This window comes from Nelumbo lutea, chromosome 5 (genome assembly GCF_056320005.1).
Source record: "Nelumbo lutea isolate HS-2025 chromosome 5, American lotus-T2T, whole genome shotgun sequence".
NCBI lineage: Eukaryota > Viridiplantae > Streptophyta > Magnoliopsida > Proteales > Nelumbonaceae > Nelumbo > Nelumbo lutea.
In genome coordinates this window covers 1800152-1814828 of record NC_142688.1, presented here as the reverse complement: position 1 = coordinate 1814828, position 14677 = coordinate 1800152, and the positions used below count along the sequence as shown (strand labels likewise).

The following is a 14677-nucleotide window of genomic DNA, read 5'->3' as shown; positions in this document are numbered from 1 at the left end:
AACAGTTTTGGGCCATCCAACCATTGGATCCAGTCCAGTTTTGAAAACATTGATTGAGTCCGTAGCTTTACACTGAAATTAAAATCCATAAATAAATGTATCTAGTTAGATAGATGATGAAAATCAGATCTTAAGGTCTGTTTGGTTGATAGCCGGAATCAGAATGATCTATTCCTTAATTTGTTTGGTTTAGACTTCAGACAAATTGGAATAAACTGAAATGAGATTTCATTCCCAAGAGAAGGGGAGGGAATAATCATTCCCTCAAATGGGGAAGCCATTCCACCAGGTAGGGGAATGCCATTCCCAAGATTCCAATTCCACCTAACCCATTATATTTCCGATTCCTGACCTCTTTTCCCATGAACCAAATAGGCCCTTAATTTGATTGAGAAGTATATCATCCCAATTTGATTTGTTTTAAATGGAAAGAGAAAATTACCTTAAACTTTCATTATACTTCTTCAAATGTGTATTGACAAGAAAACACAAAAGATGATGTTACAGTTGTGTGTTATAGCCTTATAATATTTATTCTTGTAAATTTATTTTGATGTAAAATAGCCTTAAAATATAATTTAGAACCATTTTTAATTTTTTTTACTTTTTACTTAAAAGAGTCAAGCAATTTGAACTCACTCAATGGTTGAACCATTTGACCCAGAATTCAATCACCTCTATATCCGGGTTGAGTTAAAAAATATTATTGTATATACCAAATAAAAAATATATAGTATATATTTCTGTCAATTTTGTTTATGTATTTAGAAACAATAATTGAAAAATGTTTGGACATGAAAGAATGGCTCAGGAAATTGGAAGAAGATGGGTGAAGATATGATTTTGTTTTCTGAACATAAACAACTGCCACGTTGGCAAGTGAAAAATAAAAAATAAAAAAACTAAGGATTTTAAAATCAAATCGAATAATGAACCATTCAGGGGTTCGATTCTTGGGAATGGTCTGACCGTTCAAACCTAATGAATGGGCCTATTTCAACAAAAAATAAAAAATAAAAAAATGACCAAAAACTATTAATGGTTCAAACAATTCAATCGCCCAAATCAATCGTCCGCTGTCCAAATGAATGATTTTTGGCCCAAAAACAATTTTAGAATGAAACAAAACTGGTCAGATGATCAGTTTCCGATTTTTCCAGTCCAACCGTCCCGTCCCATAATATTTTGAAAACATTAAAAAAAAAAAAAAAACTGAACAAAAGAAGAAAACATTTCAGTCATTTGTCTTCTTCTGGACGTTGTATTTCTATTTTGCAAGGTTCCGCTTTTTTTATTTGTCTCTTTTCCTTTTGTCTATATCTAAGCCCGACAAGAATTGGATAAACAAAAATTCAACTATCACCACATCAAATTTGGATCTACCCACAACCAATCCGAGCCTATTCAAATCCCATAAATAACCACAAGATTGGTTATCATTTTATGATACCAATTGATTGGTCACAATTTTTCTATAACACGTGCTCAATTACACACAAACTACGTATTAAATGTTTTTTTTTTAATTAAAAAAATATATGTTAAAAACTTAATAACCAAAAAAATTTTGGCATTAGGGTCTAGCCAAACAGGAGTGGAGTCCCGCACATTTTTCATCCCTCAATTTATATAGCGTTTTAAGAAATGACACGAGCATAATTAATACAGATTCTGGGTCCGTTTGGTTTGGAGCTGGAATTGAAATCGGAATAGGAATGGTCTAAGACCATAGTCTATTTGGTTCAGAAAAGAATGAAAATGAAAATTGAAATCAACATGAGCGGGATTTCATTCCCAAAGGAGAAAAGAATAATCATTCCTTCAAATGAGAAAATGCCATTTCAGCAAGAACGAAAATGAGATTCTGTATTAGAATGTGATTATGATTCTGTCCAATCAAAAAATTAGAATCAGAATAACTCATTCCAATTCTAATTCCAGACCCCTATTCCTACAAACCAAACAGGGACCTAGGTTTATACACAAAATATACAGCAAAAAAAACAGTTAATCAGCCAAGCTTCTCTCCACCATCACTTTAACAATTACATCAGTGATAACTGCTCCCTCCTCTTTCTTTAGCAGAAGACAAAGCTTCAAGAACTGCCCCAGGCTCTGCATTAATAAAGGGGAGGCCCTGCAAAAGCAAGTAAATCAACCAGCTATATGATTTAATGGAGCCTTTGTTCTTTATCATCCTGAACAAATCCCACACCCCACTGCAGTAGCAATATTATTTTAGCTGAGTTAAATACTTAATTATTTGAGCTCAATTGGGTAGAAAAATATGAGGTTTGAGTTTGGTTTTGAACTATATGTTTGAGCTTGATTCAGTTCAAACTCGACATAAAAATATTAAAGAAAAATATATAAAAGATTTTATATAATAAATTACACATGAAGATTAACAATTTTATATATAATATAAACTTCATTAAGCTCAAATTCCGCTTAAAATTCCATTTAAACTGAACAAAATCGAACTTTTCATAAATTGAGCACGAATATCTTGTTCCTATCCACGAATTATATAAATATGACATTAAAGAGTAAAGACTAGTAATGGCCATGGACTACCAAACAAAATGGATCGAGCAAAATTAGAAAACTAAGCAAATGATTGATGCATTCATTTTGCACTCGATCCCTGTCAACCCCCAATATGGCGTGCAATAAATCCTTCTATACTCTCATCTCTGTTTCATTATCAACTAACTTTTGGTGGGTCCAGGACCCATACAGTTCATCGGTGGCTAACATGATTTCTGCCGGTTTACCCATCTGGCGGTGTAGGCATTTTATATATAATTTTATGGTGGGTTTCAGTCTCATGGTGGGATTAAGTGTTAGATCAAGTTGCCAAAAGATTGGAATCTATTTTATTTTATTGACAGAAAATCTCAACTCCATGAGGAGAGGATGCACTGCGAGATAATATTAGGGGTAATTAAGTAATTACAAGTTCACACGTCAGCCCCTGCAAAGTATAAAATTCCAGATTTTCTCCGAGAATAATTGTGTTATACTTATTTGGGTCTAAGGTTGAATTTGGAATAAATGCAAATATGAAGAAGAGTGCAAAATCTTATATTTTATATTATTTTATATATATTTATATTTATACTTTTTCCAAATTAAGTCTAAAAAAATTCAAATTAATAGATTTAAATAAACTGAAACACTAAATTGCCTCCGAATGTTGTGATGACAGAGAAACAACGTTGTGGTGCAACGTGTAAGCAGAATAGTAGATGTAAGCTATAGATACCAGAGAACGTGGGGTAAGAATCTTTCAGTCAATCTCTCAAAAAATAAATAATAACCAACTATATATGGATGGAGGTGAGACTTGGGAGAGGTGAGTCGTCAGAATCTCAGCCAACCCAACCCTCCTCTGTCTCTATGCATGAAAATAAAATATCCCTAAAATAATAGAATAATGAGGAATTTTTCAGTTTACTATCTTGAACTCTGGGGTAGTGTCAAGTTACTACCCAAACTTCAAAATGTGTTATTGAACTCTGGGTAGTCCCTTAGTTCCCATGTAATTTATAACATTTAACATTCTAAAATTTTAAAATTACCCTTTTAAATATACTGTGAATGAAAAAATTGGTGTTAAAAAGAAAACTAATACCAGAAAAAAAAAAAAAAAAAGGATTGGTAATACCAGAAAACTAATACTAATAAGGATTTGGACGACGATGGACGCAACGTGTAAAAAGGACCGGTAATTGTTTCTAGTTGTTAAAACAATTCTGAAATTCTTATTGAAAATTTAGTTAAATATATTTACTTGTGATTCATTTTGATGTGAAGTGACATTGATGACTGCAAGTGCTCACATTTTTACTACTGTTATTGGATCTGGCTAGCTTTGGTTGTAGCTCAGTTGGGTTGGATAGTTGGACCTGCTGCTCTCATACTCTTCGCTGTCTTCACTTGGTTTACATCTGTTCTACAAGCAAGAGAAACTACAATGGATGTAGTGAAAGCCAATCTAGGTAAAAGAAAAAAACGAAAAAAAGAAAAGGTTCCTGAAACCAGTCTGTTCTTGGGTGTCGTCCCAAACCGGCGACCAGCCCGCAATGGAAGTTTGGCTTCTATCCTAGAGGGACCGACTTCAGCCTCTTCAACCCTAGCATCCTTGAAAGCCTCAACCTCGGATCGGACTCATTAGAACCAGAAAAGTTAGAAGTGGAAGAAGAATGAAAAGATGAGGAAGACATCTTACCGGGCTTGAAGTTGAGGAATAAAAACCAAATGCCGAGCAACGCAAACAACACTTCGCCGAGCTCTCCAAGCAACTCCTCTTGCAAATGGCAAGGGGGAATGCTCGTCCACCCCTACTTATAACCAGTGGGAACGAGAATCGATGCCAGATCTACGGTGAGGATCAAGCACCGCTCTGACAGAGCTCAGGAAAACCAATTGACGCGACTATTACCGCATGCACAAGGCCTCGGGAACCGAAGCGATGACCTCAACAAGCAACGGCCAGGGCATTAATTACCCCATGCTCGAGGTTCGCTCAGGACCATTGGGTCAATCGATTTCTCTAGTTTCTTCAGGATGACCAACAGTAAATACCGACTAAAGGAGGCCCCGTTGTGCCTCAGCCGTGCACCCCACCCTTTGACATTGGAACTGGGGGAGTGGTGCTCGAATTTCGAGATTTCAAGTACAAGTTCCTTAGCCGAAGAGCAGGGACCCCAACATCAAAGCTTGGCAGACCACAACCGAGCATCACAATAGCTCGGCACCTACGAAGCCCCCAACATCGAAGCTTGGCAGACTACAACCAAGCATCACAATAGCTCGGCACCTGCGAGGCCCCCAACATCGAAGCTTGACAGACCACAACCGAATATCGCAACAGCTCGGCACCTAGAGGCCCTTAAGCATCACAATAGCTCGACACCTAGAAGCCCTTAAGCATCACAATAGCTTGGCACCCGAAGGCCCTCAACTTCAAAGCTCGACAAGTCATAGCCGAGCATCGCAATGGCCTCAGTTCTACAGCTCGACACCCCCATGGTCCCCGACTGCGTAGCTCAATGCACCGTGGTTGAGCATCACAACGACCTCAACTTCGAAACTTGGCCTCCCACCGGCAGCAAAAAGCCTTTCCTCGGCATACGGCCAAACCAAGTCCCGACTTCGGAAGCTCGGCCCATCATGGCCGAGCATCGCAGCGGCCTCAACTCTGGAATTCAAACCCATCCAAAGCTCGGCACACCATGGCTGAGCATCACAGTGACCATGACACAGAAGCTCAACCTCTACTTGGTATCAGAGTCATTCCTCGGCTCCATTAGGAGGACGAACCTTGAAGCTTAGTTCGACACCTCAGTGCTCTGCCAAGCTACATGACCGTGCAACACTTCAAACCAAGCATTGCCCCTCCTCAGCTTTAGAACTGGGGGAGTGGTGTTCGAATTCCGAAGTCGGAGTTCTTAGAGTTCTGCAACCAACGATGGGAAGATTCCTCGACCACGTTCCATTTACCCGATTCTCAAAATTGTAGCAGGCACCGAGGAACACCAAAAGGGCCAGACGCTCATCCAGACATCAACTTGGAAGTTCCTTAGCCGAAGAACAAATTGGACTACTTCATTCCTTGACTTCAGAACTGGGGGAATAATGTTTGGGTCATGGCTGAGCTGGCCAGGCAAGACACGTGGCCGCCCAGCCCTCGCCCGACCACGTCATCCTACCTCGGCCACGTCGGCATAGCTCGACCACGTTGGCATAGCTCAGCCGAGCTACATCAACTACGCGTCACGTGAATGAGCACAACTACGGATAAAGAGGAGTAAGAAAGACAAATCCGTTGGGGAATGAGACTATCCCAAATACCTCGGCGGCTAACCTTATCCCGACAACCCTATAAGCCCAATCCGATCAGGACACGGATTTTCAGCTATAAAATTGTATTCCACTCTCGAGGTAAGGGACCCCAACCTCTGAGACCAGTACTACTACTTAGTTCGGACCAGCACTCTTATAACTCGGCCCAACCATCTACCACTTCTTACTAACTCGAGCGTCAGAGTATTTACCCGGGGATAATTCCTCGGGCCTCTGACTTCTCCTTTCTTGATCACAGGTCTTGAAGTGTAGCACCATCCATATAACTCGGCCCTACTCTGTCAACAAATACTATCTGATTGCTTTCCTCAATTCGTACACTACCTCAGATTAAGCAGCATCACCTTCAAAATTCAAATTCAAAACATTGAAAAACCAAGGTTCTCTCTTGAATGTCTGGAATCCTAATGGGGTTTCTAATTTTCCCTTTTTTTCTCATAAGGAATAATGATTCAGCTCTGTGGATTAGCTCAATATGATAGCTTTGGAGGGGCTACCATCTGATACACCATCACTCATCTATCGGTATGGCATAAGTAATTTAATCCGGCCCTCTAAGCTTGTTCTTAACTTCTTTTCATTCAATTTTGGCTTTAATTGTTTGTAGATAATGTTGGTTTTGATTTCATATTGCTTTTCTCAATCAGGGTTCAAACGTCCAACTGCTTTCACAAGAACGGCCACATGCCAATGCGACACATCACACTATCCCTTGATGATCATCTTTGCATGCATTCAGATAATTCTGTCTCAAATACCCAATTTTCACGAGCTCTCTTGGCTATCCATCATAGCAGCTGTTATATCATTCTTTAATAGGAATCGGTCTCTCCGTAGCCAAAGTTGCAGGATTCATAAAACCATGAAACATGATGAATAGATACCCAAAAAAGATGATTCATTTTTGTTGGATGGGTTTCATTTTGCAGAGAGAAACCATAATGTAAGGACTAGTTTGAGAGGGGTCAAAGTTGGATTGGACATCACTGCAACTGAGAAAATGTGAAGGGTCGTTTAGGCCATCGAAGACACTACATTTGCCTATCCTTTGCTCCCGTCCTCAGTGATATAAATTACTAAACCTTTTTATGCGTCTGTCCGACCTGCAGCTTCAAAACGTGTCATTTGTGTCATTTTCACAAAGAACATTATAAAGAAAATTAGATGAGGATTTGTGTTATTTTACATGCAACTTAACGTCTGTTAACAGTTTTGGACTAAATTTACAGTTTTTCAAAGTTTGAATACTGCAGTGACAAGTTTTGAAGTTCAATTACTAACTTTACACTACCCAAAATTCAGGGTACTAAACTAAAATTTTTCCAGATAATAAATTATGTGCGGTAGAATCTGAACAGTAACATGGTTTCATTTCATGAATCTAGACTCTATTTGAAAAAGCAGAGAGATCGGATTCTCTTTAACTCTTCCTTGCTTTCTCCCCTCTCTACTTATTCTGCTTTTACATTCTCTTGAGGTTTTTGTTTTTCGTTTTCTTTTTTCTTCTTTCACGTGCGCACTGCAGTTGACTTTACCAGCCACAGCCCACAGAAGTGAGGAGAGAAGAGAAAGGAAGGAGTAATACTGTAATAGGATGGTTTGGTTGGAATTCCTTCCCGGAGTTCTGTGGCTTGTGGGGTCCGTCCTAGGGGGAGATTGTTCTTAGAATAGCCTGAAATAATATAGAGTTCAGACTTCAAAAACAAGAGAATAACTCATGATAATTATAGCTAAAAGCTCTCCCTTGTGCCAAGGGTTTTAACAGAGCCATTGTAAAATTTGTTGGTCACGTTCCTGCATCCTAGTCAAGTTTTGGGTTTCTGAAGAACAGAAGAAATACCCCATCTTAGCGTTTTGAAGGATCTGCACACAGTGAGTTATTTCTTCTTCTTGTGTTTTTTCTTTCCCTCGCTTTGCTTCTTTCATGTTTATGATTGGGTCGTGTGGGTTATTGAAACTGGGTTTAGTTTTGGGGATTGCCAATTGAATTAGCTCTTCTTCCCAATTCTCGTTCGCACCTTTTTCTTGGTTGGTTTTGTTTGCAAAAAGAGTGATTAGAATTTCTAAGAGAATGGTAAAAGAAAGAAGAATCTGTAAAAAGTGTTTTCTTTTTCTTTTGCTTCTCTTGGTTACATTTTTCCACATACCAGTTACCATATTCATTTTGTGCTCTTGATTTGGTGTTCCTGAACCGGGTTCTTACTCGTGGTAATCTGAGTTTTATTTTTAGATTTTGTTGGTCCTGCAGCTGGGGTTGCTTTAGATTTGCGGGAGATAAAAGAAGAAATCCAATCTTAGGGAAAGCTTTTTGATTCTTAGTTTTCACCGAACGAATTTTTGTTAATAGTTCTCTCTGAAACTATGTGAGGTTTCTTTTTTTTTTTTTTGTTCTTTTTTTTTTTTATTTCTGAAATAGTTCTCTGATTGCAGTTCCTAAAGATTTTTGTTGATGATGTTTCTGCAACTCGGACAGATTGAGTTTTTGAAGGCTGAAGAAGCGAATACATCCTGGAAGTTCCTGTATCTGTTTTATATATTTTACGTTCTTTTCTGTTTTGGATCCTGACTTCTGCAATTCGAATGCAATAAGCTGTTTTTGACGGAGTTGTGAGGGCAAACAAACATGGAAGATGGTGTTTTTCCACGGGCTACAACTCTGGAGACTGTTCCGGAAACCACTGGGGATTTTGATATCATGGACGAACTCCTGTTAGAAGGGTGCTGGTTGGAGACGATTGATGGATCTGATTTCCTGCACCCTGGATCCTCTATTTCAACGAATTTCTTTGACTCTTCTTGTTTTTCTCCTACACCTGAGATTAACACGGGCAATATGAACGCAATCCCACCTAAAAACGGCCAAGATAAGACAAATGATCCATCTTTCCCTGAAAATCCACCCGATCAGTTTGAGAGACAAACAGAAGGCGCCATCAGGATTCAACCTGAAAAGCCAAATGCTGTCGAAATTGCCGAGTCGTCAGGCAGAGCAGAATCAGAATGTTGTTCAGCTGAAGCAAACTGTGAGTTAAGCAAAAGGTGGTGGATTGGACCAAGTTCCAATCTGGGTCCTTCTGTAAGAGAGAGATTAATGCAGGCACTGGGATACATTCAAGAGTCTACGAAAGATGGTGATGTCCTTATCCAGATATGGGTTCCTGTAAAAAGAGGAGGTAAGCATGTTCTTACCACAGATGGTCAGCCATTTTCACTGAATCCCAGTAGCCAGAGGCTCGCAAATTACAGAAATGTGTCACTGAGCTATCAGTTCCCGGCGGAGGAGGACTCAAAGGAAACTATTGGGCTTCCTGGGCGTGTTTTCTTGGGGAAGGTGCCTGAATGGACCCCTGACGTTAGATTCTTCCGCAGCGATGAGTTTCCACGCGTTGATTATGCACAGAGGTGTGACATTCGCGGGACACTTGCCCTCCCAGTTTTTGAGCGAGGGAGTCGAACTTGTTTGGGTGTGATTGAGGTTGTTACCACCGCCCAGAAGATCAATTACCGTCCCGATGTTGAAAACGTCTGCAGAGCACTCCAGGTCTGTCTGTTTCCTTCTCTCTTACTTTCAGAAATTATAGCAACTTTGAGAGAGGTCATCATTTCTTATTTCTTTTGGTGTTTGGTAGCCATGCTTGAGCTTGACTGCTGCATATATGCAGTTTGAATTTGAATTACTAGCTAATTCACTAATCCACCAACCACCTAGAAAAAGAAGAAAATTTCTGATCAAGATCTAATTGAACTCCACCGAGTTCCCATCCCATATTACCCCACAAAAAGATTCTTGACAGTTGACAATCAATATAGTTCGTTGCCTTCTTTGTACATTGTACGTTCTTTGTTGGAGTCAATTTTCACATCTCTGAGAACCATGTCAATATGTGATAATTCATCCTTCAACTTCAAAGGAATAAGCTTAATTATATTGTTGTTCAGGGATTTGATATGATGTTGCCACTCATGGTTTTCTTCTATAAAGTCAATCTCTTTCATCTCTGTCGTTAGCCCCTCTGTGTCCTCCCATAGCCTAAGGGTCATCCACGTTGATATCATCTGATACATGCTTTCTTACATTAATGGAAAAAATAAATAAAAAAGAAATTTAGAGAGAAATGGGAGAAAGATCCCTTCAGGGAGTTGGACCTTTTTAATTTAAACAGGGTTCATTCCTTAGTCCTAACTCAACTCATCACTATATACTACAGAATCAAACTATAGAATCCAAAAAACTAAAACAAACAACTCACACCTTAAATCCGTTAATACATGTAATATCTCTCATTAATCCACCAATCAACTAACCACAAATTACTAATTACTAATCCATCAATCCACTTACCAGTTACCACCAAAATACATAACAATAACATATATACCATAAATACACTTGTTGATTCTTATGGTTTTGAACCTGTGCACATCTTGGTTCGGTTGGGTTGAGTTCAAGGCTTCAAGCCTAAACCATCCCCAACCCAACGCAATCTTCAACCAAAGATTTCTCAACCCTAACCCAGCATTAAGAACCCCAGCCATGAGTTTTCTTGGTTGGATTCTATAATTGAAAGTTGAAACCTTCCCCACCAAATACGTTGTACACTTTATAGTTGAATGTTGACTCCAACAACTGGGTGCTGCTATCCCCCAATAAAACACCGGCACATTTGCCAATGGAAACAAAAAAAAAAAACATTAATTAATTTCAACAAAAAAACCCTAGGGCTACTGTTCTAGATTGTTCCTCCAGGTTTCAATTGAATGGCATAGGTTTAGTTTCACCTTGTATTATAAATTCTGTTTTTCCAATAGAAATATAGAATTAGAACCAACCAAAGTGTTATTAGGTGGGATTCTGATTGGTCAAACTGTCAAACGTGAGGGTGAGAACAGACGGATAAATAACTTTGAATTGGACAATCCCGTGAATTATGGAAGTGTAAGAGATTCAGATTTCGGACTGCCTTTTATGACAAAAAAAAAAAAAAAAAACGCCATTAAATTCGTTGTGGGCTGTAGGACCAATAGTTACGCCCCACCCCACCACGTCTTAAATGCCAAGTGAGAGATTGAGCGTTCAGCGTTAAGCGTTTACTATTGGCCCCACGGCTTCTCATCAACTTTCAGCCAATCCGCTTGCCGCTCCTCTCTGTTTGGTTTTAGTCTCTGTTGTGGTACTGTGGACGAAAAACGCCGTCACATCAACACTACAGTTTCAGCATTAGAAAATTGAAATATTTTAATTTTTGTGTATAGGGTATTCGGAGAAACTGAAGACACATTTTAATGGGTATTAATTTAAGATGAAAGTGAAGAATAAAAAACGTTTAAAATAAAGTTTATTTAAACAATATAAACAAAAAAACATTTAAAGTAAAAAATTATAAATAAACGTTTAAAGTAAAAAAATACAAATACGGCCAATCTATAAACGCCTACGAAATTAAACATATACTTAATTTTTAAGAGATTTCACATACATGTAAAAATTAAATATTAATTATTTAATCATTTCCTCCGTTGGATTCAGTCTTGACTTCCTCAATGGCCGGATGAATGGCGTGGAGAGGGGTTAATGGGTTATCATCCCTCTTCCCGTTCTGAAAATGCAAAAAATATTCTGCATAAATGTAGAAGTGGTTTGGCTTTAAACCCAAATCCTCACCATCTGAAACTTGTTTGCAATTTGCAGGCTGTTGATCTCACGAGTTCTGAAGTCTCAATTTCTTCCCATTTGAAGGTGACCAGAACCACATCTTTTTTTTTTTAGCAAAACCTAAAATTCACAACATTCTACTTCAAGTCGTGATGGGAAAATTTCTTTTCCTTTTACATTTTAACAGGGATCCAGTACCTCCTACCAAGCTGTATTACCTGAGATTCTAGGGGTTCTAAAAGCGGTCTGCGAGACATATAAATTACCCTTGGCTCAGACCTGGGTTCCATGCAACCAACAGGGTAAAGGAGGATGTCGACACTCAGATGAGAACTACGCCGTGTGTGTTTCCACTGTGGATTCTGCTTGCTATGTGACGGATCCTCAAATGTGGGGTTTTCATGAGGCATGCTCCGAGCACCACCTGTTTAGAGGTCAAGGTGTTGCTGGAAGAGCTTTCACCACAAACCAGCCCTGCTTCTCAACTGATGTTACCGCCTTCAGCAAGACAGAATATCCTTTATCGCACTATGCCAGGATATTTGGGTTGCGAGCTGCGGTTGCAATCCGCCTGAGGAGTATCAGCACTGGGTCGATCGACTATGTTTTGGAGTTTTTTTTACCTGTAGATTGCATGGGTACTGAGGAACAGAGGGTGATGCTTAATTCCTTGTCCACCATCGTACAGCGGGTTTGCCAGAGTTTACGGGTTGTCACAGACAAGGAGATAGAGGACGAAGCTGGTTTTCCGGTTCATGAAGTGGCGGTTCCCTCAAACGAGAGCCCTGAGCAAAAAATAGCAACGGGTTTGGGATCTACAGGGTTCAAAGGATCTTCTGAGGAAGAACCATCCTGGATCACACATTTGATGGAATCCCAAAAAAGGGGTGAAATTTTTCCTTTGATATTCCAAAAAGAAGAGCCAAATTCAGAATTCAAGATCACAACCCACTGGCAAAATCCTGGACTGGTGTTTCATCAAGGAGAAACGTTCTCTGAGTATAAGCAGCATCGCCAAGATTCTAGACCCAAGAATGTTGCCGAGCCCGAGTGTGGTGGAAATTCTTCTGCTTTTGGTTTTGGTGAGCGTAGTAGTTACTCAAGCGGCGGTAAAACAGGAAACAAGAGACGGACCAAGACAGAGAAGACTATCAGCTTGCAAGTTCTTCGGCAGTACTTCGCCGGGAGCCTGAAGGACGCTGCCAAGAGCATTGGCGGTAAGTTGAATACATTATAATTAATAAGGATTAAATGTAGTAATTGAGTCAATCATATACGATTTACCAAATTAAAGGAAAAAGAAAACTAGGACTAACCTAGAACAACTCCTCCGTTCCTTTTGTGGGTTTTGATTCCTGTAAAATACCTGCGGCCTTGGTCCTCTGCAATTGACCACCAAGTTAACAGAGTTGGTTATAATGTTATGGTTTCTGTTGCAGTATGCCCCACCACCCTGAAACGTATATGCCGACAACATGGGATCACCAGATGGCCGTCCCGGAAGATCAAGAAGGTAGGTCACTCGCTGCGGAAGCTTCAGGTTGTCATCGACTCAGTGCAGGGTGCAGAGGGTGTTTTTCAGATTGGTTCCTTGTATGCAAACTTCCCGGAGGTGACCTCTCCAAATTTATCAGGAGACAGCCCCTTTTCCACATCCCAGCTAAATCAAGATTCAAAGCCGCCATTAACATTAAATACACAAACTGACGGTGCGATAAGCAGCCCCCTGGCTCCTGCATCTACTACCAAATCACCGTCGTCTCCTTGCAGTCAGAGCTCCGAGTCAAGCCACTGCATTTCCAGCGGGAAAGAGCAGCACCTTTCTGCCCAGATTTCAGGTGGTGAAGATATTTCAATGGCTGAAAAGGCTGGTACATTATTAAAGAGAGCACGTAGTGATGCAGAGTTGCACGCATCAAGTCAAGAGGAGGAACAAAGGCCTCCAGCGAAATCACATAGCCAGAAATCCCTTGGTGAGCATCCTAATCCTAGCCTTGAGAATTCACTACTTCAATTGCCTAAGACTAAGAGTGGTAGCCATGTTTCACTTTCACGAGGTGTGAATGCTATTAGAGTTAAAGTTACATATGGAGAAGAGAAAATACGGTTCAGCCTGCAATCCACCTGGGGTTTCAAAGATATACAACAAGAGATTGCAAGGCGATTTGAAATAGATGATACAAGTAGAATTGATCTCAAGTATTTGGATGATGACTCCGAGTGGGTCCTCTTGACATGTGATGCCGATTTGGAGGAATGTGTTCATGTATATAAGTCATCTAGGACACGCACAATCAAACTCTCTGTCCACCGAGTTTCTCACCCAAGGAGTTCCGCTGGGTAGTACTAGGGCCTACGTGGCAGTTGATCAGGAACCACCCTGTAAGTAACTCAGTTCAATGGTTCTACGCTACACATGTAACTTTTCCACCGAGAATGGGTTTTTTGGACGTGGAAAAGCTATCAACTTTAACAGTTGTTAGGTGGTGGATACTGGGGGGAAGGGTGGAATTTAATTTAGGTAAAGCATTTTTTGTTGGATTAATTCATTCCCATCTTGGTCTGAGGTTCTGAAGATGGAGATGTGCCCTTCTGGAAAGCGAGTGAGAGGAAAATAAATTATATCTGTGGGTAATTTGATATGAATGAACAAAGGAGACCGACCTCTTCTTCAAGCAAGCTAAATTTCTCTCTCACATGTCTCTGGGGAATGGTTTACTGAAAAACATCTCGAGGAACTAAAGTTCTGGGAGCTGAACTCGACAAAAGGGGAACTGAATTTACACATTTAGATGAACAGAACAGGAATCACCTGAGCGCATGATAAGCTTTTCCAGGAGATGACTGAAATACATTAAAATACTGAAATTCCTCGATTCTCGGTAAGTGCTACTGAGACACTGTTCAAAGTGCCCTTTGGTCTTTTGAGGGATTGAGGGGCAAGAAGTTTGGAACTTCGCATGTAAACTGATTTGTTACTGCATTTGTCTTGCATTACAAGGGAGGTAATTGGGTGTTGAAATGATGTTAGTGTGGTTGAGAGGAGTCTTTTATCACTTTTATGTATAAACAGATGGGCACGTTTAGATACGTGTATTATTCACTTATTTACTTCCAAGAAAGAAATTGAAATTAATTCTTTTTATTTTCCAA

At 39.8% G+C, this 14677-nt stretch overlaps 1 protein-coding gene across 2 annotated transcripts; it reads left to right on the top strand.

Annotated features, from left to right (window-relative positions):
- The first annotated feature begins 7232 nt into the window (after window positions 1-7232).
- On the top strand, window positions 7233-14677 carry LOC148849771 (protein NLP5-like). 2 transcript variants are annotated; one of them, XM_088945127.1, is made up of 5 exons: window positions 7233-7743; window positions 8302-9412; window positions 11561-11608; window positions 11712-12741; window positions 12964-14677. In XM_088945127.1, the coding sequence occupies exons 2-5, from the start codon at window positions 8495-8497 to the stop codon at window positions 13866-13868; spliced, it is 2901 nt and encodes a 966-aa protein (XP_088801253.1). In that variant the 5' UTR covers window positions 7233-7743; window positions 8302-8494; the 3' UTR covers window positions 13869-14677. The 2 variants fall into 2 exon arrangements, with proteins under 2 accessions (XP_088801253.1, XP_088801254.1); XM_088945128.1 differs by having other exon boundaries at window positions 7357-7743; window positions 8345-9412.

What these genes read in the sequence shown, in the direction of transcription:
- LOC148849771 (XM_088945127.1), top strand. Translation starts at nt 8,495, where the DNA reads ATGGAAGATGGTGTTTTTCCACGGGCTACAACTCTGGAGACTGTTCCG. An exon ending in ACGTCTGCAGAGCACTCCAG is followed by an intron (nt 9,413 to 11,560) that starts GTCTGTCTGTTT and finishes TGCAATTTGCAG; the next exon opens with GCTGTTGATCTCACGAGTTC. An exon ending in CGCTGCCAAGAGCATTGGCG is followed by an intron (nt 12,742 to 12,963) that starts GTAAGTTGAATA and finishes TTTCTGTTGCAG; the next exon opens with TATGCCCCACCACCCTGAAA.